At 54.6% G+C, this 27,811-nt stretch overlaps 2 protein-coding genes and 1 pseudogene across 5 annotated transcripts in view; 1 reads left to right on the forward strand and 2 right to left on the reverse strand.

Annotated features, from left to right (window-relative positions):
* Window positions 1–1,287: 1,287 nt before the first annotated feature.
* ADPRM (ADP-ribose/CDP-alcohol diphosphatase, manganese dependent) lies at window positions 1,288–16,682 on the reverse strand. 4 transcript variants are annotated; one of them, XM_040331178.1, is made up of 5 exons: window positions 16,531–16,679; window positions 13,389–13,795; window positions 12,841–13,355; window positions 4,033–4,149; window positions 1,288–1,648 (listed from the first exon to the last, which is right to left on the reverse strand). In XM_040331178.1, the coding sequence occupies exons 2-5, from the start codon at window positions 13,769–13,771 to the stop codon at window positions 1,320–1,322; spliced, it is 1,344 nt and encodes a 447-aa protein (XP_040187112.1). In that variant the 5' UTR covers window positions 13,772–13,795; window positions 16,531–16,679; the 3' UTR covers window positions 1,288–1,319. The 4 variants fall into 4 exon arrangements, with proteins under 4 accessions (XP_040187112.1, XP_040187111.1, XP_040187110.1 ...); XM_040331177.1 differs by having other exon boundaries at window positions 12,841–13,795; window positions 16,580–16,682; XM_040331176.1 differs by having other exon boundaries at window positions 12,841–13,795; window positions 16,539–16,680.
* On the reverse strand, window positions 11,382–11,512 carry LOC120919653 (annotated as a pseudogene).
* A 4,698-nt stretch (window positions 16,683–21,380) lies between the features above and the next one.
* LOC120919146 overlaps window positions 21,381–27,811 on the forward strand; it is a 30,040-nt gene continuing 23,609 nt past the window's right edge. Inside the window, exons 1-2 of the mRNA XM_040331179.1 lie at window positions 21,381–21,444; window positions 24,512–24,541. Coding sequence (XP_040187113.1) covers window positions 24,535–24,541 — 7 coding nt within the window. The 5' untranslated portion in view covers window positions 21,381–21,444; window positions 24,512–24,534. The remainder of the gene's footprint in view (window positions 21,445–24,511; window positions 24,542–27,811) is intronic.

Below are 27,811 nucleotides of genomic sequence, written 5' to 3' on the forward strand. Positions count from 1 at the left end.
AGGTTTAGGGGTGTGTCTATGGGAAGGCCGTCCACAAGGTTTAGGGGTGTGTCTATGGGAATGTTTGACCGTTCTTCCAGAAGAGCATTTGTGAGGTCAGGCACTGATGTTGGATGAGAAGGCCTGACTCACAGTCTCCACTCTAATTCATCTCAAAGGTGTTCTGTCAGGTTGGGGTCAGGACTCTGTGCAGGCCAGTCAAGTACCTCCACCCCAAACTCGCTCCTCCATGTCTTTATGGACCTTGCTTTGTGCTCTGGTGGGCAGTCATGTTGGAACAGGGAGGGGCCGTCCCCAAACTCCTCCCACAAAGTTGGGCGCATGAAATTGTCCAAAATGTCTTGGTATGCCGACACCTTAAGAGTTCCCTTCACTGGAACTAAGGGGGCCAACCCAACCCCTGAAAAACAACCCCCACACCATAATCCCCCTCCACTAAATGATTTGGGCCAGGGCACAAAGCAAGGTCCATAAAGACATGGATGAGCGAGTTTGGGGTGGAAGAACATGACTGACCTGCACAGAGTCCTGACCTCAACCCCATAGAACACCTTTGGGATGAATTAGAGCAGAGACTGCGAGCCGGGCCTTCTCATCCAACATCAGCGCCTGACCTCACAAAAGCTCTTCTGGAAGAATGGTCAAACATTCCCATAGACACGCCCCTAAACCTTGTGGACGTCCTTCCCATAGACACGCCCCTAAACCTTGTGGGCGGCCTTCCCATAGACACGCCCCTAAACCTTGTGGACCGCCTTCCCATAGACACACCCCTAAACCTTGTGGACAGCCTTCCCATAGACACGCCCCTAAACCTTGTGGGCGGCATTCCCTAGACACACCCCTAAACCTTGTGGGCGGCCTTCCCATAGACACACCCCTAAACCTTGTGGACGGCCTTCCCATAGACACACCCCTAAACCTTGTGGGCGGCCTTCCCATAGACACGCCCCTAAACCTTGTGGGCGGCATTCCCTAGACACACCCCTAAACCTTGTGGGCGGCCTTCCCATAGACACACCCCTAAACCTTGTGGGCGGCCTTCCCTAGACACACCCCTAAACCTTGTGGGCGGCCTTCCCTAGACACACCCCTAAACCTTGTGGGCGGCCTTCCCTAGACACACCCCTAAACCTTGTGGGCGGCCTTCCCTAGACACACCCCTAAACCTTGTGGGCGGCCTTCCCATAGACACACCCCTAAACCTTGTGGGCGGCCTTCCCAGAAGAGGTGTGTAAAGACCGGCGTCCCAATACTTTTGACAATATATTGTGGATTTTCTCATGGGATGGTCGCCCTCTGGGCGTCTTCGGAATCATTTATTGCGTTTGTGTCATTTGTGGGTCGGTGTCCTGGTTCTTCCTGTAGATCAAAGTCCTGTGTGGGACGAGGCCCCGCCCCCGGAGCTCCATCCTGTCCTCGTAGATCTCCATGGTGGAGAAGGCCCGGCTGTCTGGTGGAGTCTCTATAATGCCGTGGAAGGTAATGTGGTGAATTCCATGCGGGTCTCGGCTGTAACCCCCGTCGTGGTCGTGTCCAGAAAAATAGGCCACCACGGAAGGATGGGCCTGTAACATGGACAGGACCTCCTTGTAGTTCCACGTGAGACATATGGGGTCTGTGGAGGGAGGGAAGATCGGGAGATGTCCTGCAAGAAAGATACAAGAGATTCACAAGGTGACCCTTCCCCCATCTTCTCTTACAATTCCCAACAGTTCCGGGACTCTCACCGGACACAACATGTGCCGGCAGGGTCTGGTCCCCCCAGCACTCTGCACTCACTAGATCCGCTCCCCCCAGGACTCTGCACTCACTATATCCGCTCCCCCAGGACTCTGCACTCACTACATCCGCTCTCTCCCCCCCAGGACTCTGCACTCACTATATCCGCTCCCCCCAGGACTCTGCACTCACTAGATCCGCTCCCCCCAGGACTCTGCACTCACTACATCCGCTCCCCCCAGGACTCTGCACTCACTAGATCCGCTCCCCCCAGGACTCTGCACTCACTATATCTGCTCCCCCCAGGACTCTGCACTCACTATATCCGCTCCCCCCAGCACTCTGCACTCACTATATCCGCTCCCCAGGACTCTGCACTCACTATATCCGCTCCCCAGGACTCTGCACTCACTATATCTGCTCCCCCCAGGACTCTGCACTCACTATATCTGGTCCCCCCAGGACTCTGCACTCACTATATCCGCTCCCCAGGACTCTGCACTCACTATATCTGCTCCCCCCAGGACTCTGCACTCACTAGATCCGCTCCCCCCAGCACTCTGCACTCACTAGATCCGCTCCCCCCAGCACTCTGCACTCACTAGATCCGCTCCCCCCAGGACTCTGCACTCACTATATCCGCTCCCCCCAGGACTCTGCACTCACTATATCTGCTCCCCCCAGGACTCTGCACTCACTATATCCGCTCCCCCCAGGACTCTGCACTCACTATATCCGCTCCCCAGGACTCTGCACTCACTATATCTACTCCCCCCAGGACTCTGCACTCACTATATCTACTCCCCCCAGGACTCTGCATTCACTATATCTGCTCCCCCCAGGACTCTGCACTCACTATATCCGCTCTCCCCAGGACTCTGCACTCACTATATCTGCTCCCCCCAGGACTCTGCACTCACTAGATCTTCTCACCCCCAGGACTCTGCACTCACTATATCCGCTCCCCCCAGGTCTCTGCACTCACTAGATCCGCTCTCCCCAGGACTCTGCACTCACTATATCTGCTCCCCAGGACTCTGCACTGACTATATCTGGTCTCCCCAGGACTCTGCACTCACTAGATCTTCTCACCCCCAGGACTCTGCACTCACTATATCCGCTCCCCCCAGGACTCTGCACTCACTATATCTACTCCCCCCAGGACTCTGCACTCACTATATCCGCTCCCCCCAGGACTCTGCACTCACTAGATCCGCTCCCCCCAGGACTCTGCACTCACTAGATCCGCTCCCCCCAGGACTCTGCACTCACTAGATCCGCTCCCCCCAGGACTCTGCACTCACTAGATCCGCTCCCCCCAGGACTCTGCACTCACTAGATCCGCTCCCCCCAGGACTCTGCACTCACTAGATCCGCTCCCCCCAGGACTCTGCACTCACTATATCTACTCCCCCCAGGACTCTGCACTCACTATATCTGGTCTCCCCAGGACTCTGCACTCACTATATCTACTCCCCCCAGGACTCTGCACTCACTATATCCGCTCCCCCCAGGACTCTGTACTCACTATATCTACTCCCCCCAGGACTCTGCACTCACTATATCTGCTGCCCCCCAGGACTCTGCACTCACTATATCTGCTCCCCCCAGGACTCTGCACTCACTATATCTACTCCCCCCAGGACTCTGCACTCACTATATCTACTCCCCCCAGGACTCTGCACTCACTATATCTGGTCTCTGGTCTCCCCAGGACTCTGCACTCACTATATCTGCTCCCCCCAGGACTCTGCACTCACTATATCTACTCCCCCCAGGACTCTGCACTCACTATATCTGGTCTCTGGTCTCCCCAGGACTCTGCACTCACTATATCTGGTCTCCCCAGGACTCTGCACTCACTATATCTGGTCTCCCCAGGACTCTGCACTCACTATATCTGGTCTCCCCAGGACTCTGCACTCACTATATCTGGTCTCCTCTCCCCTCATCATGGTCCAATAGGATCGCTTGTCGTCTTGGCCCTGCGCCCTTAATGGACGGGCACCACAAGTGACGTCGTTTCCCGGCCTCCGCGGGTCATAGAGATGGCCAGGGACCATCTGGACCATTAGCCAGCTCTATGGTAAACTGCCACCAGCGGCTCCCTGATCGCACCGGAAGGCGGCGGGACGCTAAACAGCGGCTTTTACGTTGCCGGGAATCAATTGGTGGCTAAAAATAATGATATCTGAATGAAGTCCCCGACGTCATGTGACACCAACCCGGGGGAGGGGTTCAAATACATATTTTCCCGCAACAAATGAGTAGGAAGAAAAGGTGATGAGGTTGGGAAAGGAGAAATCTTACCGGCCACCATGACTTTCTCTCCATTTATATCTGAAGACTGGAGAATGACATCAATCCAATCCAACTGATCGCCGCTGATCCCGCCATTAAACTGAACAAATTGGGGATCATCGAGATCTGCAAAGACACAAAGCAAGATGTGAAAATATACTGCGTGTGGGGGGCGGGTACTGACAGCGGCAGCCCGTCCATTAGGGGCAATGCCCACCTATCCATGCAGGGCGCCGGACTATGGATTCCAATGGTGGCAGGGTGTTTTTTTTTGAAGCACGTGATTAGAGCCAGAGGTTTTAATAGGCTTCAGAAAAAGAGTGGGCTCGGGGCGCAGAGCATTGCACAATGAGCCCACCCAGTTGTGTGACAATAGCGAATGAGAATTCCCCATCACCAAACTGATCCCCCTCTAGGCCAATCAGGAACCGAGTCTTTGGGACCGGTACCCAATTGGCTGAAAAGACAGGCGATCCTATTGGATGCCTAGGAGGAGGAGACGAAAACACAAGAGCCACTGCCCGCTCACCATAGGATCCCGCCGCCTGCCCACTACCCATAGGAGCCTGCCCGCTGCCCATAGGAGCCTGCCCACTCCCCATAGGAGCCTGCCACCTGCCCACTCCCCATAGGAGCCCGCCGCCTGCCCACTCCCCATAGGAGCCTGCCACCTGCCCGCTCACCATAGGATCCCGCCGCCTGCCCACTACCCATAGGAGCCTGCCCGCTGCCCATAGGAGCCTGCCCACTCCCCATAGGAGCCTGCCACCTGCCCACTCCCCATAGGAGCCCGCCGCCTGCCCACTCCCCATAGGAGCCTGCCCGCTGCCCATAGGAGCCCGCCACCTGCCCACTCCCCATAGGAGCCTGCCACCTACCCACTGCCATAGGAGCCTGCCCACTCCCCACTACCCATAGGAGCCTACCCGCTGCCCATAGGAGCCCGCCACCTGCCCACTCCCCATAGGAGCCTGCCCACTCCCCATAGGAGCCCGCCGCCTGCCCACTCCCCATAGGAGCCTGCCCACTGCCCATAGGAGCCTGCCACCTGCCCACTCCCCATAGGAGCCTGCCCGCTGCCCATAGGAGCCCGCCACCTGCCCACTGCCCATAGGAGCCTGCCACCTGCCCACTACCCATAGGAGCCTGCCCGCTGCCCATAGGAGCCCGCCACCTGCCCACTCCCCATAGGAGCCTGCCCACTGCCATAGGAGCCTGCCCACTCCCCATAGGAGCCCGCCCACTGCCATAGGAGCCTGCCCACTCCCCACTACCCATAGGAGCCTACCCGCTGCCCATAGGAGCCCGCCACCTGCCCACTCCCCATAGGAGCCTGCCCACTGCCATAGGAGCCTGCCCACTCCCCATAGGAGCCCGCCACCTGCCCACTCCCCATAGGAGCCTGCCCACTGCCCATAGGAGCCTGCCCGCTGCCCATAGGAGCCTGCCCACTCCCCATAGGAGCCTGCCACCTGCCCACTCCCCATAGGAGCCCGCCGCCTGCCCACTCCCCATAGGAGCCTGCCCGCTGCCCATAGGAGCCCGCCACCTGCCCACTCCCCATAGGAGCCCGCCACCTGCCCACTCCCCATAGGAGCCTGCCCACTCCCCATAGGAGCCTGCCACCTGCCCACTCCCCATAGGAGCCTGCCCACTCCCCATAGGAGCCTGCCACCTGCCCACTCCCCATAGGAGCCCGCCGCCTGCCCACTCCCCATAGGAGCCCGCCGCCTGCCCACTCCCCATAGGAGCCTGCCCGCTGCCCATAGGAGCCCGCCACCTGCCCACTCCCCATAGGAGCCTGCCCGCTGCCCATAGGAGCCCGCTACCTGCCCACTCCCCATAGGAGCCTGCCCACTGCCATAGGAGCCTGCCCACTCCCCATAGGAGCCTGCCACCTGCCCACTCCCCATAGGAGCCCGCCGCCTGCCCACTCCCCATAGGAGCCTGCCCACTGCCATAGGAGCCTGCCCGCTGCCCATAGGAGCCCGCCACCTGCCCACTCCCCGTAGGAGTCTGCCCGCTGCCCATAAGAGCCCGCCACCTGCCCACTCCCCATAGGAGCCTGCCCACTGCCATAGGAGCCTTCCCACTCCCCATAGGAGCCTGCCACCTGCCCACTACCCATAGGAGCCTGCCCGCTGCCCATAGGAGCCCGCCACCTGCCCACTCCCCATAGGAGCCTGCCCGCTGCCCATAGGAGCTCGCCACCTGCCCACTACCCATAGGAGCCCGCCTGCTGCCTGTAGAAGTCTGCCGGCTGCCCACTACCAATAGGAGCCCGCCTGCTGCCTATAGGAGCCCGCCGAGTGCCTGCTGCCTATAGGAGCCCGCCGCCTGCCTGCTGCCTATAGGAGCCCGCCGCCTGCCTGCTGCCCATAGGAGCCCGCCGAGTGCCTGCTGCCCATAGGAGCCCGCCGAGTGCCTGCTGCCCATAGGAGCCCAAGTGCCTGCTGCCCATAGGAGCCTGCCGGCTGCCCGCTACCCATAGGAGCCCGCCGAGTGCCTGCTGCCTATAGGAGCCCGCCGTCTGCCTGCTGCCCATAGGAGCCCGCCGAGTGCCTGCTGCCTATAGGAGCCCGCCAAGTGCCTGCTGCCTATAGGAGCCCGCTGAGTGCCTGCCGCCTATAGGAGCCCGCCAAGTGCCTGCTGCCCATAGGAGCCCGCCAAGTGCCTGCTGCCCATAGGAGCCCGCCAAGTGCCTGCTGCCAATAGGAGCCCGCCGCCTGCCTGCTGCCCATAGGAGCCCGCCGAGTGCCTGCTGCCCATAGGAGCCCGCCGAGTGCCTGCTGCCTATAGGAGCCCGCCGAGTGCCTGCTGCCCATAGGAGCCCGCCGCCTGCCCACTACCCATAGGAGCCTGCCGGCTGCCCGCTCCCTATAGGAGCCCGCCGCCTGCCTGCTGCCCATAGGAGCCCGCCGCCTGCCTTCTGGCCATAGGAGCCCGCAACCTAGACGGGGTAAGGGATCGCCCGCCACTCTATCACAGTCCAACTATAAGTCACTGATCACCATCATTACAGTAGAGCGCCTGTAGCTGCATAAATTCCAGTATATATTCCATGGGCTGGATTTACTAAAGACAAACAGACTGTGCACTCTGCAAGTTGCTCCAGTGCTTAGTAAATGAGGGGAAGCTCTGCTGACTTCCATCATCAAATCATGTGCAAGGAAAAATGCATTATATTTTTCATTTTCCTTGCATGTGATTGGGTATTCTTTGCAAAGCTCTGGAGCAACTGCAAAGTGCTCAGTCTATTTGCCTTTAGTAAATCGACCCCAAAAACGTTCACACAAACCAATTATTATACACTTTTGTATATATATATATATATAGCAGAATAGATTTTAGCCTTCATTTTTGAAGAAATTATTTATTTGTATTGGATGTTTTATCCCAGAAATATTCAGTCTCCTTTTCATTTATATAATAATAAAAAGAAAACAGCGGCGACCAAACCACCAAAATAAATCTCTATTTGTGTGAAAAAATGATATAAAATTTGGGGTACAATGTCGCCTGACCGCGCAATTGTGGTAAAGTAGCGCAGTGCTGAATAGCAAAAAATGCCTTGGTCATGAAGGGGGTAAAACCTTCCGGAGGTAAGTGAAATGGGCCCTTGGCACTGCAACCAGAACCAACATCATTAGAGACTCTAAGCATTAGCAAATCCTATAGACCAATCAGAGGAGAGCAGCCTCCAGATCCCGGCCAGGACACGCCTTTCTGTGATTACTGGACCGCCCCCTTTTATTCATCCGATTCCCTTCTTTCATTTTTCTCTTATAATAGAAATGTTTATTCCTTGTATTTGTTACGGCATTTCTATATTTATTTCTGTTATTTTTTTATTTTGGGGGAGGTGCAGGTGTGAGCAGAGATCCAGGATAACCAATCAATACAAAGGACCCGAGGATGAAGAAGATGCAGCGAGTGCGACAATCACAGATCCCAGAATGTAACCTGGAAATATATCTACAAATACCATTCCATCTTCCTAATCTTATGGGATCACCTTATACAGAGCTAGGATTATGGATTTCCATACACCTGATCCACCTGCACCAATGATGGGACACTATTCCTCCCACTGACACCAATGATGGGGCACTATTCTTCCCACTGACACCAATGATGGGACACTATTCCTCCCACTGACACCAATGATGGGACACTATTCCTCCCACTGACACCAATGATGGGACACTATTCCTCCCACTGACACCAATGATGGGACACTATTCCTCCCACTGACACCAATGATGGGACACTATTCCTCCCACTGACACCAATGATGGGATACTATTCCTCCCACTGACACCAATGATGGGACACTATTCCTCCCACTGATACCAATGATGGGACACTATTCCTCCCACTGACACCAATGATGGGACACTATTCCTCCCACTGACACCAATGATGGGACACTATTCCTCCCACTGACACCAATGATGGGACACTATTCCTCCCACTGACACCAATGATGGGATACTATTCCTCCCACTGACACCAATGATGGGACACTATTCCCCCCACTGATACCAATGATGGGACACTATTCCCCCCACTGATACCAATGATGGGACACTATTCCTCCCACTGACACCAAGCATTATATATTAAAAAGGCACTATGGGGGCTGGAGGTTCTGCAGCAGGCTAGGGGACCATTAAGGGAAACGGTTTCTGGACAGCACTGGGGGAAATGGTGGGGGCTTGGGGTCTCTCTGGCAGTGTTTTAAGTAAAAGTTTAAATAAACGCCGTTACGTAACGATTGGCCTCCAGAGGGTAATTAGTAATCTACCAGATTACTTTTACCCTATCGGCAACGCCGTTCCCATTACATTGGCAGCGTTACCGAGTTACATTGAGCGTGCGGGTAGGGGCAGGCGGGCAGACTCTGGGGTCGTCTTCATCACGTCTGTGACTGTCAGGGCCGGCGGGATGGAGCTGGAGTCGAATCAGACAAGAAGATGATGTGCATGACCCTCACCCAATCACAGTCTGATTCGATTTGTCGCCGGCGGGTCATGTGTCGGACTGAATAGTTAAGACTTGGATAGTGTTCTCCACCTGGCTGGGAAGGGTGCTGCCAGTCCGGACCGGGGGCGAGGGACCGAGCCTGTGGAGATTGTGCCCCTGGAGTGGCAGTCCAGGGGTGCCATACATTGCACGAGTGTTTGAGGGGCACTCATCGTGTGGCACCTTAGGTCACTGATCTCCACAACACACTTTTCACACCTGCCGCTTGGGCCGGGCCTTTTGGCTAGGACCAGTGGAATTTTTGTTTCCTGGCCGGAGGGCCGGCCAACGTATTGCACATTGGTCACTTTCCTCACTCTCCCATCTTCCTTCTCCCCACTTTCCTTTTTTATTTTACCCCCTGTTTGTCACATTTTGGTCTTTTTCTGTTTGGTGCTTGCACTTTATGTGTGGCGAGTAGGGTGCTGGTCCTCGGGCCGGTCTCTGAAAGTCTTGGGAGTTGGTGGACTCGGCCTTCTGGTTAGGTTCACCGGCTCTCATGGGGTCTCCCTTCGGGGGGAGAGCCTCACCGAGGAGGGTTCTGTTTCGGCAGTCCCTCCGAGGATGTTGGGTCCTTGTGGCTTCTGCTGATTGGACCAAGATGGGTCCATATGGCTTTGGCTGTATGGACCACAGTTACTCTAGTCCCTGTCAGGAGCCTAACGCCCCGGGGGATCAGAGACGGGTCCTTTTCGGAGGACCACGTGACGATGCACCCGTCGCAGTTTTTTGTGTTTCACTCTTTATGTGTTGCACATTTTCCTGCACCGGGTGGAGTTTTTGGGTTGTGTTTTGCACGCCACAGGCTTTTCAATTGAAAAAAAAAGTGTTCTCCACCTCTTAACTATTCAGTACAGTAACAAAACTTCTGTTTATTGTGCACTAGTAGGCTTAATATAGTTACAGAGATTTGCACTAATGGCCAGGTTTTCCTTTGTTTCTTTTTACCCACGTTTACATTTGTGTGTCTTAATTTTGCACTTGAATTTTAGTTTAAATATTACATTTTTATATGTTTCTGTGCATATCATTCATATGATCTATGGCAGGCTGCAATCTATTGAATTGGGTTCAAATAAATACGAAATGTTCTAAAATACTGTATATAGTGTTTTTATTCTTCAATCAGTTAATATAAACATCTCTGATATTAAAGATGTTATAGAACATAATTGCATTGTAGAATAAAAAATAAATCTCAGTTACTTTGCCTATGAAGTAACTGAGTCACTAACTCAATTACTTTTTCGGACAAGTAATTTGTAACGGTAACTAATTACTTTGTTAACCGCTTGGGACCCACTTTTTTTTTTCTGTTGAAAAGCCTGTGGCGTGCAAAACACAACCCAAAAACTCCACCCGGTGCAGGAAAAATGTGCACACACATAAAGAGTGACATCACAAAAAACTGCGACGGGTGCAAACGTCAGTGGTCCTCCGAAAAGGACCCGTCTCTGATCCCCCGGGGCGTTAGGCTCCTGACAGGGACTAGAGTAACTGTGGTCCATACAGCCGAAGCCATATGGACCCATCTTGGTCCAAGCAGCCGAAGCCACAAGGACCCAACATCCTCGGAGGGACTGCCGAAACAGAACCCTCCTCGGTGAGGCTCTCCCCCCGAAGGGAGACCCCATGAGAGCCGGTGAACCTAACCAGAAGGCCGAGTCCACCAACTCCCAAGACTTTCAGAGACCGGCCCGAGGACCGGCACCCTACTCGCCACACATAAAGTGCCAAGCACCAAACAAAAAAAGTGACAAAACAAACACGGGGTAAAATAAAAAAGGAAAGTGGGGAAAGGGAAGATGGGAAAGTGAGGAAAGTGACCAATGTGCAATACATTGGCCAGCCCTCCGGCCAGGAAACAAAAATTCCCCTGGTCCTAGCCAAAAGGCCCGGCCCTAGAGGCAGGTGTGAAAAGTGTGTTGTGGAGATCAGTGACCTGAAGGTGCCACACGATGAGTGCCCCTCAAACACTCGTGCAATGTATGGCACCCCTGGACTGCCACTCCAGGGGCACAATCTCCACGGGCTTTTCAACGGTCCCTAGCCCCCGGTCCGGACCGGCAGCACCCTTCCCAGCCAGGAAGGTGGGAGAAGAGGTCGGGGAGAACCCACCTAAGCAGGCTCTACCCACAACCCCTATCTCTCCCACCTAATCACATTCTGGAAGTACTACCCGCTCCTTCCCGAGAAGCAAGGGTTCCCTCCAGAACAACTGACTGGGGCAGATACCACCAAATCCAGGCCAACGGCCAGGGACCCGGCCTCTTGGCTTCGACCTCATGCCTCTCTGTCCCGATCAGAAGGATTCCACCTCCACACCAACAGGCTTAGCGTCCGCCGACTGCCATCCCTTTCCCCCTGCCACAGGGTACCGGGGACAGTCAGCTTAGCGCCACCTATTGGCAACTGATAAGAACAGATACTACACTTGATCTTAGCCAAAAGGCCGAGAAGCGATCTTTAACTGCTTGGGATCCGCGCTATAGTCAAATGACGGCTACAGCGCGGATCCCAAAATCCAAGTGGACGTCAATTGACGTCCGCCACTTTGCGCGTTCCCCGCGCGCACTCCAGACCGCGCAGCGGGGAAACTCTGTGTTGGCCGTGTCCCTTGGACACAGCCAATTACAGATCGCCGCGAACGGCCAATCAGAGTGGCCGTTTGCGATGCGATCTGTGCGGCCAATGAGAGATGATCTCATATGTAAACATATGAGATCATCTCTCATTGCCGTTTTACACAGAGACAGCGGTGCTGTCTCTGGAGAGGAGACCGATCTGTGTCCCTTGTACATAGGGACAAAGATCGGTCACCCCCCCCCCCCCCACCTACAGTTAGAACACAATGCAGGGAATACATTTAACCCCTTCCAGGCCAGTCACATTTATACTGTAATTAGTGCATATTTATAGCACTGATCGCTGTATAAATGTGAATGGCGCCAAAAATGTGTCAAAAGTGTCCGATGTGTCCGCCATAACGTTGCAGTCCCAATATAAATCGCAGATCGCCGCCATTTCTAGTAAAAAATAAAAATAAAATTTAAAATAATAATTCTGTCCCCTATTTTGTAGGTGCTATAACGTTTGCGCAAACCAGTCGCTTACTGCGATTTTTTTTTTTTTTACCAAAATATGTAGAAGAATACGTATCGCCCTAAACTGAGGGGAAAAAAAAATAAAAAACACACAGGCGATCAAATACCACCAAAAGAAAGCTCTATTTGTGGGGAAAAAAGGACGTCAATTTTGTTTGGGAGCTACGTCGCACGACCGCACAATTGTTAGTTAAAGCGACGCAGTGCCGGAAGCTGAAATTTCACCTGGGCAGGAGGGGGGTATATGTGCCCAGTAAGCAAGTGGTTAAAGGAAGATGAGCAACACTGCTCTCTGGGTGGCTAGGGGTTTTAAAGGGACATTGTGGGACACTGAGGCACTATGGGGGCTGGAGGTCCTGCGGAAATCAAGAGGGAACTGCAGGGGGCTGAAAGGGCATTGTGGGAGGTTGGTGGGCACCGTAGGGACTTAGGGTGCACTATGAGAGGTTGAGGGGCCCTGTAGGAGCTGCAAAGCATTGTGGGAAGTCGGGGAATCTGCGGCTAGCTGGTAGGCTAAGAGGACGGAGGCTGAGGCCCGGCAGGTGAGAGCCACTGTTCTAGATTGTTAAATGTAGCAATGAAAGCATTACAGATGAAAATGATCATTTCCTTCTCCTTTGTAGCGACTCATCATTGCATTTTTAGAATGATAGATTTCAGATAAATGATTTTATGTTCTTTTTTATACCTGTAGGGCTGTTCAAATCTGCATTTTTATTCTTCTGCTTCAGAACTTTTAAGGACTTGACATACTTGTGGCTTGACGAATCTCTTCCGATGACGCTGAAGTCATAAGAGTCAATCAGGAGGATCCGGAATTTGGGGAAAGGACTGAAATGATAAGCGTAGAATGACTCGGGGTCCCCCGGAGATGTGACCCAGGGGTCATGGCGGCCCCCTGGAGATGTGACCCGGGGGTCATGGCGGCCCCCTGGAGATGTGACCCGGGGGTCATGGCGGCCCCCCGGAGATGTGACCCGGGGGTCATGGCGGCCCCCCGGAGATGTGACCCGGGGGTCATGGCGGCCCCCCGGAGATGTGACCCGGGGGTCATGGCGGCCCCCCGGAGATGTGACCCGGGGGTCATGGCGGCCCCCCGGAGATGTGACCCGGGGGTCATGGCGGCCCCCCGGAGATGTGACCCGGGGGTCATGGCGGCCCCCCGGAGATGTGACCCGGGGGTCATGGCGGCCCCCCGGAGATGTGACCCGGGGGTCATGGCGGCCCCCCGGAGATGTGACCCAGGGGTCCCCCAGCTGCATGCTGTTCAGTTTTGATTCCATCAGCTGCTTCCTGCTGAAGTTGTAGAATTCGTGATTCCCCCAAATATGGTGGACGGGGATCTTCAGCTTTTCAAACTCTGCCAGAACTTTTGTCAGCGACGACTCCGAAGCCTCCAGAGGGACATTAAAGCCATCGATGATGTCACCAAGCTGGAGGATGAAGGCCGGGGGGGCGTTTTCCGAGGCCCATTCTCGTGTAGCGTCTTGTAGTAAAGACAAGCTGCTGCGGTAATACCGGACCCTCGTCTGCACATAATTATACCCGTCGTCCTTGTCTGCGTATTGGATGTCAGCGATGACCCCAAAGGTGAACAGCGGCCCCGGAGCTTCATCCATTCCGTCATTTAACCCTTTCTGCCCCTAAAGACAAAACATTCATTCAATTTCTGGCATTGAACAAGAACTTTGATAACCAATAATAAAGCCCAACTTCCGATAAACACAAAATATTTACATTGGGCCAGCTTGGGTTATGATTTACAAAGAGCAGTGCGATCTGCAAACCGATCTGCGGGGTCATTAACTTTGTATTGCCCCCGCAGCGGTTCACAAAGAGCAATGCGATCTGCGGGGTCATTAACTTTGTATTGCCCCCCGCAGCGGTTCACAGAGAGCAGTGTGATCTGCGGGGTCATTAACTTTGTATTGCCCCCCGCAGCGGTTCACAAAGAGCAGTGCGATCTGCGGGGTCATTAACTTTGTATTGCCCCCCGCAGCGGTTCACAAAGAGCAGTGCGATCTGCAAACCGATCTGCGGGGTCATTAACTTTGTATTGCCCCCCGCAGCGGTTCACAAAGAGCAGTGTGATCTGCGGGGTCATTAACTTTGTATTGCCCCCGCAGCAGTTCACAAAGAGCAGTGCGATCTGCGGGGTCATTAACTTTGTATTGCCCCCCCGCAGCGGTTCACAGAGAGCAGTGTGATCTGCGGGGTCATTAACTTTGTATTGCCCCCCGCAGCGGTTCACAAAGAGCAGTGCGATCTGCGGGGTCATTAACTTTGTATTGCCCCCGCAGCGGTTCACAAAGAGCAGTGCGATCTGCAAACCGATCTGCGGGGTCATTAACTTTGTATTGCCCCCCGCAGCGGTTCACAAAGAGCAGTGCGATCTGCGGGGTCATTAACTTTGTATTGCCCCCGCAGTGGTTCACAAAGAGAAGTGTGATCTGCAATCCGATCTGCGGGGTCATTAACTTTGTATTGCCCCCCGCAGCGGTTCACAAAGAGCAGTGCGATCTGCGGGGTCATTAACTTTGTATTGCCCCCGCAGTGGTTCACAAAGAGAAGTGTGATCTGCAATCCGATCTGCGGGGTCATTAACTTTGTATTGCCCCCCGCAGCGGTTCACAGAGAGCAGTGCGATCTGCGGGGTCATTAACTTTGTATTGCCCCCCGCAGCGGTTCACAAAGAGCAGTGTGATCTGCAATCCGATCTGCGGGGTCATTAACTTTGTATTGCCCCCCGCAGCGGTTCACAAAGAGCAGTGTGATCTGCAATCCGATCTGCGGGGTCATTAACTTTGTATTGCCCCCGCAGCGGTCCACAAAGAGCAGTGTGATCTGCGATCCGATCTGCGGGGTCATTAACTTTGTATTGCCCCCGCAGCTGGTTCACAAAGAGCAGTGCGATCTGCAGGGTCATTAACTTTGTATTGCCCCCCGCAGCGGTTCACAAAGAGCAGTGCGATCTGCGGGGTCATTAACTTTGTATTGCCCCCCGCAGCGGTCCACAAAGAGCAGTGTGATCTGCGATCCGATCTGCGGGGTCATTAACTTTGTATTGCCCCCCGCAGCGGTTCACAAAGAGCAGTGCGATCTGCAGGGTCATTAACTTTGTATTGCCCCCCGCAGCGGTTCACAAAGAGCAGTGCGATCTGCGGGGTCATTAACTTTGTATTGCCCCCCACAGCGGTTCACAAAGAGCAGTGCGATCTGCGGGGTCATTAACTTTGTATTGCCCCCCGCAGCGGTCCACAAAGAGCAGTGTGATCTGCGATCCGATCTGCGGGGTCATTAACTTTGTATTGCCCCCCGCAGCGGTTCACAAAGAGCAGTGCGATCTGCAGGGTCATTAACTTTGTATTGCCCCCCGCAGCGGTTCACAAAGAGCAGTGCGATCTGCGGGGTCATTAACTTTGTATTGCCCCCCGCAGCGGTTCACAAAGAGCAGTGCGATCTGCGGGGTCATTAACTTTGTATTGCCCCCCGCAGCGGTCCACAAAGAGCAGTGTGATCTGCGATCCGATCTGCGGGGTCATTAACTTTGTATTGCCCCCCGCAGCGGTTCACAGAGAGCAGTGCGATCTGCGGGGTCATTAAGTTTGTATTGCCCCCCGCAGCGGTTCACAAAGAGCAGTGCGAACGGTGAATTCGGACAAGAATCAGATCACATTGGGCTGAACACCCGTGCGACCCGATTCCAGTGCGGGGAAAAAAAGAAGGTTCCTGCACCTTTATGTGCGAATCCAATGCGAGTTGAGCCATGTAAACTGAATGGCTGAACTCGCGTTTTACAGACAACGCATGCGATGGGCACAGCAATGCGGGTGCGAATTACATGCGACATCTGAACCCAGGCTTGTGCTCCGTTTACATCTCGGCATTCCGAATCACGGCAAATCGCATGACGTCTCTGCGACAATGGCGGTAAAGTGATGTAGGAACCGGTACTGGATTTGTAGCTGCTAACTTTTAATCTTTTTCCTTCTCGGCTGAAACTCCACTTTAACCCTTTAACTCTTGTATTTCATGCGACCTGCGTTTCTGAATAAATAACAAAGTGCATGCACCTTTTCTAAAACGCAGCCGCGGGGAAATCTTTTGTGACCATGCGATTTCCCTGCGGTTCCCTCACCCGTTCAGAATGAATGCCATTTCTGCAGAGCGTGTTCACTGCGATTCCTGAACATGCAGAGATGTGAACGTAGGCTAATTGGAGAAGGCGATTGGCTACCATACACAGCTGCACCAGATTCTGAGTGCTTCAGTGTTGCCCCCACTCCGGCCCCTGTGGACAACCGATCTCACACTTAGGATTGCTGACAAGCAACAATGCAACACAACAAACACTTCCTGCGGAGACAAAGAGACGCACATTCTTACTGCATAAGGAGAGGGTTAAACGTGGCGGCACAATGTCTCACCCGCCATGCCAGCTGACGTCAGGTCACATTACAGCAGAAGACTCGGAGTCTGCAGAGTCACTTCCTGCATCTTCTTATAGGGAAGAGGAGTCACAGCACTCCCAGCAGCCACATGACGCTGAGCCCCTCCCCCGTCACTGACACTCAGCTCCTCCTCGGCACCTGTCAGTCCCATGAAAGTCAAAGGAGGGGCTGTACATGGGAGCCAATCAGATTCTAACTTCAGCTTGTTCAGTTAAGATTTGACAATAAAACCTGGAAGCTGATTGGTTACTTTGCACCACATTTTAGGTTGCATTCACAGCTCAGCGTTTCGAATCAGACGCAGATTTGCTGCGATTCTGCCCACGATTTCGAAGCGCAGAGGTGTGAGCCCACGTGCGTTTTGACATTCTGAGACGTGTTTTTTTCACTTGAGATGGTTTGCCACCACACCTGAAACGCACCATAAACGCCATGCGGTGCGATCTTGTGGTGCGTTACAATAGAAGTGAATGGAGGTGATTGCGAAGCATCAATGCTTGATGAAAAGTTGAGGCTTCATTTCCACTTTGTGATTTGGAATGGCGCGGCAATCACGCATGCACAAGGTACGACGCGCGTTTGGATGCCATTATCCCTTAATGGCACCTAAATGTGATGCGATTCGGTCACGAATCGTGGCAAACTGCACCTTTACAAATTGCGCGAAGCTTGTAACCTGAAAAGGAGTAGGAGCTTCTTTACATGCGACTATCGCACATAGGGCAGCTCATTCAAGAAAATGAGACGCAAAATCATGTGCAAATTGCCTTTTCAGTTGGAATTGTGGAACAGACGGAATCCCAAGCCATACACCTGACAAGTCGAATGCTCAGATATCTACATTGGTGGATGAAGAAATCGCATCCATTAGTTCATATCAACTGGATCACAATTACCAGAGACGCCAGTGCAGCAGGCTGGGGGGCGCACGGCAACCAGATTACAGGGCAGGGAAGATTCCGCAGGCCTGGTATCAAACATCCCGGAAATCCGGGCCGCCTACCTTGCGTTACCATCCCTAAAATTCGAGATTACGGGGAAGCCAGGACTGCTTGGAATAGACAGGCTGCGGTATCTTACATCCACTGACAAGGGGGGGCCACACAACTGAAGGACGTGGAACCCATTATTCTACAGGGACAGAAAGGATTCTAAGAGACCTCAGGGCGGTCTATCTTCCCGGTCGTCTAAACTCAAGAGCCGACCGTCTATCTCGCAGGTCTATGGAGGCCAACGAACAGTCTCTTTCAATTGGATTGTAGACCAGTGGGGTCTCCCCGAGCTGGACCTCCCAGCGATCAATACCGAGGCTCCCTCAGGCGGAGGTGATAGATCTTCTCTCAGCCCCCTGGGCACGCAGTCTTGGCCTTCCCTCTCTGGCCTTCCCCCCCAGCCTTCCCTCCCTGGCCTTCCCTCCCCGGCCTTATCCCTCCCAGCCCTTCCCTCTCTGGCCTTCCCTCCCGGCCTTATCCCTCCCGGCCTTCCCTCCCCGGCCTTATCCCTCCCGGCCTTCTCTCCCCGGCCTTCCCTCTCTGGCCTTCCCTCCCGGCCTTATCCCTCCCAGCCTTCCCTCTCTGGCCTTCCCTCCCGGCCTTATCCCTCCCGGCCTTATCCCTCCCGGCCTTATCCCTCCCCGGCCTTTCCTCCCCGGCCTTCCCCCTCCCAGCCCTTCCCTCTCTGGCCTTCCCTCCCGGCCTTCCCCCTCCCGGCCTTATCCCTCCCGGCCTTATCCCTCCCAGCCCATTCCTCTCTGGCCTTTCCTCCCCGGCCTTCCCTCCCGGCCTTATCCCTCCCAGCCTTCCCTCCCCGGCCTTATCCCTCCCGGCCTTCCCTCCCCGGCCTTATCCCTCCCAGCCCTTCCCTCTCTGGCCTTTCCTCCCCGGCCTTCCCTCTCTGGCCTTCCCTCCCGGCCTTATCCCTCCCAGCCTTCCCTCTCTGGCCTTCCCTCCCGGCCTTATCCCTCCCGGCCTTATCCCTCCCCGGCCTTTCCTCCCCGGCCTTCCCCCTCCCAGCCCTTCCCTCTCTGGCCTTCCCTCCCGGCCTTCCCCCTCCCAGCCCTTCCCTCACCGGCCTTCCCTCTCTGGCCTTCCCTCCCAGCCTTTCCTCCCCGGCCTTATCCCTCCCAGCCTTTCCTCCCCGGCCTTATCCCTCCCAGCCTTTCCTCCCCGGCCTTATCCCTCCCAGCCTTTCCTCCCCGGCCTTCCCTCCCCGGCCTTATCCCGAAATTTCTGGCGCGACTTATGATAGAAACTATGAAGGTAATAACAGTCCTACTACCGTACTGGCCGAGACACCCTTGGTTCCCCACGACAATGTACCTGAGTATCCGGCCTCTACACAAGATTCCAATAATACAAACATAATAATAAATCTGTACTGTGATGTCACACCCCCCGGATCTTCACATTTGGCCACTGAGAGGCTCCAATCCTTAGGAAGCTCCACCCTGCTCAGGGCAGGAAAGCCATTATATGAGGCAAGGTGTGGGATGAATTCAATCCGCATTTCCCATCATCCTCTCAACTTCTTGAATTTTTGCAGGCAGGCCTAGACTTATGCCGCGTACACACGGTCCTTTTTCTGCATTAAAAAAAAACAACATTTTTCAGCATGTCCAAAAAACAAAGTTTTTCCAACTTCATTATTAAAAACGACGTTGCCCACACACCATTGTTTTTGGAAAACGATGAACAAAGCGCGGTGACGTACAACACGTACGACGGCACTCTGAAGGGGAAGTTCTATTCGCCTTTGGGCTGCTTTAGCTGATTCCGTGTTAGTAAAAGACGATTTGCGCTTTTCTGTCTGTTACAGCGTGATGAATGTGCGATCTCCATTATGAACGCTAGTTTTACCGGAAGGAGCGCTCCCGTCTCATAACTTGCTTCTGAGCATGCGCGGGTTTAAAACGTCGTTTTTGCCCACACACGACCATTTTTTACAACCCAAACAATGACATTTTAAAAAACGACATTAAAAAATGCAGCATGTTCGAAAAAAAAATGTTGTCGTTTTTCAGAAGCCGAAAAAAACGATGTGAAGCCCACACACCATCATTTAAAAATGTCATTTTTTTTCATGCCGAAAAACGAGCGTGTGTACGCGGCATAAGGCGTAGGGCTCAGTACACTAGAGGCACAGGTAGCGGAAATTTCAGCAGCGACCAATGGCCGAGGATTCCTTAATAATCCAATTCTTCAAGCTCCGCCCACCAAATAAACAAGTTTTCTGAGACTTTTCTATCATCCATTTGCCCGCAGCGTCTCGGTGGATCGGACTTTTCCAATCGCTTCAGATCAAAATCATGTCATCTTCTATCCCGACACAAAAATATAAAAAAAGAAAGTTCTGGTATTTATCCTGCAGAAGTCATGAATGGGTTAAACTGCAGAGTAGTGGGAAGGGTTATGGGAGGGCTCATGAAACAGGGGGTGGGGCTTTGCAATAGGCAGGAAGTTTGTCAGCGAATGAGAAGCAGGAACTCAATCTGCATACAGGCTGCTGCTTCCCTCCTCCCCTGTGCATAGCCAGGACTGGGGACCATGGAGGGGACTGCAAAGGGGACCATGGAGGGGACTGCAAAGGGGACCATGGAGGGGACCGCAGGGGGGACCATGGAGGGGACCGCAAAGGAGACCATGGAGGGGACCGCAGGGGGGACCATGGAGGGGACTGCAAAGGGGACCATGGAGGGGACCGCAAAGGGGACTATGGAGGGGACCGCAGGGGGGACCATGGAGGGGACCGCAGGGGGGACCATGGAGGGGACCGCAAAGGGGACCGCAGGGGGGACCATGGAGGGGACCGCAGGGGGGACCATGGAGGGGACTGCAGGGGGGACTGCCGGGGGGACCATGGAGGGGACTGACGGGGGGACCGCAAAGGGGACCGCAGGTTGGACCATGGAGGGGACCGCAGGTTGGACCATGGAGGGGACCGCCGGGGGGACCATGGAGGGGACTGCCGGGGGGACCATGGAGGGGACTGCAGGGGGGACCATGGAGGGGACTGCAGGGGGGACCATGGAGGGGACCGCAAAGGGGACCATGGAGGGGACCGCAAAGGGGACTGCAGGGGGGACTGCAAAGGGGACCATGGAGGGGACTGCAAAGGGGACCATGGAGGGGACTGCAAAGGGGACCGCAGGGGCGACCATGGAGGGGACTGCCGGGGGGACCATGGAGGGGACTGCCGGGGGGACTGCAGAGGAGACCATGGAGAGGACTGCAAGGGGGACCGCAGGGGGGACCATGGAGGGGACTGCAAAGGGGACCATGGAGGGGACCGCAGGGGGGACCATGGAGGGGACTGCCGGGGGGACCATGGAGGGGACCGCAGGGGGGACCGCAGGGGGGACCATGGAGGGGACTGCAGGGGGGACTGCCGGGGGGACCATGGAGGGGACCGCAGGGGGGACCATGGAGGGGACTGCCGGGGGGACCATGGAGAGGACTGCAAGGGGGACCGCAGGGGGGACCATGGAGGGGACTGCAGGGGGGACCATGGAGGGGACCGCAGGGGGGACCATGGAGGGGACTGCAGGGGGGACTGCCGGGGGGACCATGGAGGGGACTGCTGGGGGGACCATGGAGGGGACTGCCGGGGGGACCATGGAGGGGACTGCAGGGGGGACCATGGAGGGGACTGCCGGGGGGACCATGGGGGGGACTGCCGGGGGGACCATGGAGGGGACTGCCGGGGGGACCATGGAGGGGACTGCCGGGGGGACCATGGAGGGGACTGCAGGGGGGACTATCCTGTGTGCGGAGAACCAGCTGAGACTCTGGAGGGTTTGCAATCTTCTGATCTCGCTGTTCTTTGCTTTGGCGGCTTATGTCCAGGTGAGTCCATTCTGCAACTTTGTATCCCAATGTAGCGCCTGGCTACTTTTATGGCCGCTGCTTGTAAATTGAGAAGGGGGGTCAGAGAGTTATGAGGAAAGAGGGACTGAATTTATTGTCTCCTGAGAAGAGAATAAGGGGGGATATGATCTCCATGTACAAATATATAAGGGGTCCATATAGTCAACTTGGTGTTAAGTTATTCATCACTGAGGACAAGGGGGCGCTCTTTACATCAAGAGGAAAAGAGATTTCACCTGTGCCCTGCTGAGCTGACCCCCCCCCGTACTGTGCCTTCCTGACCCCCCCCCCCGTACTGTGCCTTCCTGACCCCCCCGTATTGTGACCTCCCCCATACTGTGCCCTCCTGACCCCCCCCCCCCTGTGCCCTGCTGACCCCCCCCGTACTGTGCCTTCCTGACCCCCCCGTACTGTGCCTTCCTGACCCCCCCCCCCGTATTGTGACCTCCCCGTACTGTGCCTTCCTGACCCTCCCCCGTACTGTGCCTTCCTGACCTCCCCCTGTACTGTGCCTTCCTGACCCCCCCCCCCTGTACTGTGCCCTCCTGACCCCCCCCCCCTGTGATGTGCCCTCCTGACCCCCCCCCTGTTCTGTGCCCTCCTGACCCCCCCCTGTGATGTGCCCTCCTGACCCCCCCCTGTGATGTGCCCTCCTGACCCCCCCCCTGTGATGTGCCCTCCTGACCCCCCCCCCTGTGATGTGCCCTCCTGTACTGTGCCCTCCTGACCCCCCCCCCTGTGATGTGCCCTCCTGACCCCCCCTGTACTGTGCCCTGCAAGTCTGGGCTCTGGCTGGGCCCCTCAAGGACATTCAGAGTTGTCTCGTAGCCCCTCCTCTGTTATCTTGGCGGTGTGCTTCGGGTCGTTGTCCCGTTGGAAGATGAACCTTCCCCCAGTCTGAGCTCCGTAGCGCTCTGGAGAAGGTTTTCATCACGGATGTCTCTGTACATTGCTGCATTCATCATTCCCTCCACCCTGACTCGTCTCCCAGTTCCTGCCGCTGGAAAACATCCCCACAGCATGATGCTGCCACCATCATGCTTCACAGTAGGGATGGTATTGGTCAGGTGATGGGCGGAGCCTGGATTCCTCCAGACATGACACTTGCCATTCAGGCCAAGGAGTTCAATCTTTGTTTCCTCAGACCCGAGGATTTTGTTTCTCATGATCTGAGAGTCCTTCAGGTGCCTTTTACTGAGGAGGGGCTTCTGTCTGGCCACTCCCCCATACAGGTCTGATTGGTGGAGAGCTGCAGAGAAGGTTCTCCTCTCTCCACAGAGAAACACTGGAGCTCAGAGTGCCCATCGGGGTCTTGTCACCCCCCTCCCCCGAGCGCCCCGCTCTAGGAGGAGGCCTGGGGGCCCAGATGATGGAGGCCACTGTACCCTTCCCCCGATCTGTGCGATCTCCGAGGTCTTCATGGCTTGGTTTGTGCTCTGACATGCACTGTTACCTAGAGGGGGGTGTGTCCCTTCCCATTCATGTCCAATCACGTGAATTCCCCCAGGTGGGCTCCAATCACGTGAATTCCCCCAGGTGGGCTCCAATCACGTGAATTCCCCCAGGTGGGCTCCAATCACGTGAATTCCCCCAGGTGGGCTCCAATCACCTGAATTCCCCCAGGTGGGCTCCAATCACGTGAATTCCCCCAGGTGGGCTCCAATCACCTGAATTCCCCCAGGTGGGCTCCAATCACGTGAATTCCCCCAGGTGGGCTCCAATCACGTGAATTCCCCCAGGTGGGCTCCAATCATCTGAATTCCCCCAGGTGGGCTCCAATCACGTGAATTCCCCCAGGTGGGCTCCAATCACGTGAATTCCCCCAGGTGGGCTCCAATCACGTGAATTCCCCCAGGTGGGCTCCAATCACGTGAATTCCCCCAGGTGGGCTCCAATCGCGTGAATTCCCCCAGGTGGGCTCCAATCGCGTGAATTCCCCCAGGTGGGCTCCAATCACGTGAATTCCCCCAGGTGGGCTCCAATCACGTGAATTCCCCCAGGTGGGCTCCAATCACGTGAATTCCCCCAGGTGGGCTCCAATCACGTGAATTCCCCCAGGTGGGCTCCAATCACGTGAATTCCCCCAGGTGGGCTCCAATCAGGTGAATTCCCCCAGGTGGGCTCCAATCACGTGAATTCCCCCAGGTGGGCTCCAATCACGTGAATTCCCCCAGGTGGGCTCCAATCACGTGAATTCCCCCAGGTGGGCTCCAATCACGTGAATTCCCCCAGGTGGGCTCCAATCACGTGAATTCCCCCAGGTGGGCTCCAATCACCTGAATTCCCCCAGGTGGGCTCCAATCACGTGAATTCCCCCAGGTGGGCTCCAATCAGGTGAATTCCCCCAGGTGGGCTCCAATCACGTGAATTCCCCCAGGTGGGCTCCAATCAGCTGAATTCCCCCAGGTGGGCTCCAATCACGTGAATTCCCTCAGGTGGGCTCCAATCACGTGAATTCCCTCAGGTGGGCTCCAATCAGCTGAATTCCCCCAGGTGGGCTCCAATCACGTGAATTCCCCCAGGTGGGCTCCAATCAGCTGAATTCCCCCAGGTGGGCTCCAATCACGTGAATTCCCCCAGGTGGGCTCCAATCACGTGAATTCCCCCAGGTGGGCTCCAATCACGTGAATTCCCCCAGGTGGGCTCCAATCACGTGAATTCCCCCAGGTGGGCTCCAATCAGGTGAATTCCCCCAGGTGGGCTCCAATCACGTGAATTCCCCCAGGTGGGCTCCAATCAGGTGAATTCCCCCAGGTGGGCTCCAATCACGTGAATTCCCCCAGGTGGGCTCCAATCACGTGAATTCCCCCAGGTGGGCTCCAATCAGTTGAATTCCCCCAGGTGGGCTCCAATCACGTGAATTCCCCCAGGTGGGCTCCAATCACGTGAATTCCCCCAGGTGGGCTCCAATCACCTGAATTCCCCCAGGTGGGCTCCAATCACGTGAATTCCCCCAGGTGGGCTCCAATCACGTTGTAGAAACTGTGATGTGATTTCTCTCTGTATTGTTTATATAACAGCCAACGCCTTGTGTCTCCTCCTGCAGATCAACGACCCCGACGCCGGCCTATGGATTGTAAGTGTATAGCACAGTGTACACAGTCTGTGGAATGTAATGTATAGCACAGTGCAGCGGTCTGTGGGATGTAATGTATAGCACAGTGTACACAGTCTGGGGGATGTAATGTATAGCACAGTGTACACAGTCTGTGGAATGTAATGTATAGCACAGTGTACACAGTCTGTGGGGTGTAATGTATAGCACAGTGTACACAGTCTGTGGGATGTAATGTATAGCACAGTGTACACAGTCTGTGGGATGTAAGTGTATAGCACAGTGTACACAGTCTGTGGGATGTAATGTATAGCACAGTGTACACAGTCTGTGGGATGTAATGTATAGCACAGTGTACACAGTCTGTGGGATGTAAGTGTATAGCACAGTGTACACAGTCTGTGGGGTGTAATGTATAGCACAGTGTACACAGTCTGGGGGGTGTAATGTATAGCACAGTGTACACAGTCTGGGGGATGTAATGTATAGCACAGTGTACACAGTCTGTGGGGTGTAATGTATAGCACAGTGTACACAGTCTGTGGGATGTAAGTGTATAGCACAGTGTACACAGTCTGTGGGGTGTAATGTATAGCACAGTGTACACAGTCTGTGGGGTGTAATGTATAGCACAGTGTACACAGTCTGGGGGATGTAATGTATAGCACAGTGCAGCGGTCTGTGGAATGTAATGTATAGCACAGTGCAGCGGTCTGTGGGATGTAATGTATAGCACAGTGCAGCGGTCTGTGGAATGTAATGTATAGCACAGTGCAGCGGTCTGTGGAATGTAATGTATAGCACAGTGCAGCGGTCTGTGGGATGTAATGTATAGCACAGTGCAGCGGTCTGTGGGGTGTAATGTATAGCACAGTGTACACAGTCTGTGGGATGTAATGTATAGCACAGTGTACACAGTCTGTGGGGTGTAATGTATAGCACAGTGTACACAGCCTGGGGGATGTAATGTATAGCACAGTGTACACAGTCTGTGGGATGTAATGTATAGCACAGTGCAGCGGTCTGTGGAATGTAATGTATAGCACAGTGGTCTGTGGGATGTAATGTATATCACAGTGCAGCGGTCTGTGGAATGTAATGTATAGCACAGTGTACACAGTCTGTGGGATGTAATGTATAGCACAGTGTACACAGTCTGTGGGATGTAATGTATAGCACAGTGTACACAGTCTGTGGGGTGTAATGTATAGCACAGTGTACACAGTCTGTGGGATGTAATGTATAGCACAGTGCAGCGGTCTGTGGAATGTAATGTATAGCACAGTGCAGCGGTCTGTGGAATGTAATGTATAGCACAGTGCAGCGGTCTGTGGGATGTAATGTATAGCACAGTGCAGCGGTCTGTGGAATGTAATGTATAGCACAGTGCAGCGGTCTGTGGAATGTAATGTATAGCACAGTGCAGCGGTCTGTGGGATGTAATGTATAGCACAGTGCAGCGGTCTGTGGGATGTAATGTATAGCACAGTGCAGCGGTCTGTGGGGTGTAATGTATAGCACAGTGTACACAGTCTGTGGGATGTAATGTATAGCACAGTGTACACAGTCTGTGGGGTGTAATGTATAGCACAGTGCAGCGGTCTGTGGAATGTAATGTATAGCACAGTGTACACAGTCTGTGGGATGTAATGTATAGCACAGTGTACACAGTCTGTGGGGTGTAATGTATAGCACAGTGTACACAGTCTGTGGGATGTAATGTATAGCACAGTGCAGCGGTCTGTGGAATGTAATGTATAGCACAGTGCAGCGGTCTGTGGAATGTAATGTATAGCACAGTGCAGCGGTCTGTGGGATGTAATGTATAGCACAGTGCAGCGGTCTGTGGGGTGTAATGTATAGCACAGTGCAGCGGTCTGTGGAATGTAATGTATAGCACAGTGCAGCGGTCTGTGGGATGTAATGTATAGCACAGTGCAGCGGTCTGTGGGGTGTAATGTATATCACAGTGTACACAGTCTGTGGGATGTAATGTATAGCACAGTGTACACAGTCTGTGGGGTGTAATGTATAGCACAGTGCAGCGGTCTGTGGGGTGTAATGTATAGCACAGTGTACACAGTCTGTGGGGTGTAATGTATAGCACAGTGCAGCGGTCTGTGGAATGTAATGTATAGCACAGTGCAGCGGTCTGTGGGATGTAATGTATAGCACAGTGCAGCGGTCTGTGGGGTGTAATGTATATCACAGTGTACACAGTCTGTGGGATGTAATGTATAGCACAGTGTACACAGTCTGTGGGGTGTAATGTATAGCACAGTGCAGCGGTCTGTGGGGTGTAATGTATAGCACAGTGTACACAGTCTGTGGGGTGTAATGTATAGCACAGTGCAGCGGTCTGTGGGGTGTAATGTATAGCACAGTGTACACAGTCTGTGGGGTGTAATGTATAGCACAGTGCAGCGGTCTGTGGGATGTAATGTATAGCACAGTGTACACAGTCTGTGGGGTGTAATGTATAGCACAGTGCAGCGGTCTGTGGGGTGTAATGTATAGCACAGTGTACACAGTCTGTGGGGTGTAATGTATAGCACAGTGCAGCGGTCTGTGGAATGTAATGTATAGCACAGTGCAGCGGTCTGTGGGGTGTAATGTATAGCACAGTGCAGCGGTCTGTGGAATGTAATGTATAGCACAGTGCAGCTGTCTGTTGGACCCTCTCACACTGTGGCCGCGGCTGCATTAGCGGTAAAGTGCTGCTACTTTTCGGCTGACATCGGGACACTTTTAGACCCCGCTAGCGGCTGACAAAAGGGTTAAACGCGCCCATGTTGCGGCGCTTCAGCAGTGCTGCTCATTCATTTCAATGGGCGGGGCCTTCTGGGTGAGCTTTATAAACTCCTCCCAGACCGTCCCAAAGATGCTGCTTGTAGGACTTCCAACGTCTGGCAAACGCACCGCCCCGGTGTGAGAGCGTTCGAGATTTCACACTGGAAATGTCACTCTGGGGGTTGTCGCGCCCTCTGTGGGGGATGTCTTGCGCCCTCTGTGGGGGATGTCTTGCGCCCTCTGTGGGGGATGTCTTGCGCCCTCTGTGGGGGATGTCTTGCGCCCTCTGTGGGGGATGTCTTGCGCCCCCTGTGGGGGATGTCTTGCGCCCTCTGTGGGGGATGTCTTGCGCCCTCTGTGGGGGATGTCGCGCCCTCTGTGGGATGTCTTGCGCCCTCTGTGGGGGATGTCTTGCGCCCTCTGTGGGGGATGTCTTGCGCCCTCTGTGGGGGATGTCGCGCCCTCTGTGGGGGATGTCTTGCGCCCTCTGTGGGGGATGTC

The sequence above is a fragment of the Rana temporaria genome, chromosome 12 (assembly GCF_905171775.1).
Source record: "Rana temporaria chromosome 12, aRanTem1.1, whole genome shotgun sequence".
Classification (NCBI taxonomy): Eukaryota; Metazoa; Chordata; class Amphibia; order Anura; family Ranidae; genus Rana; species Rana temporaria.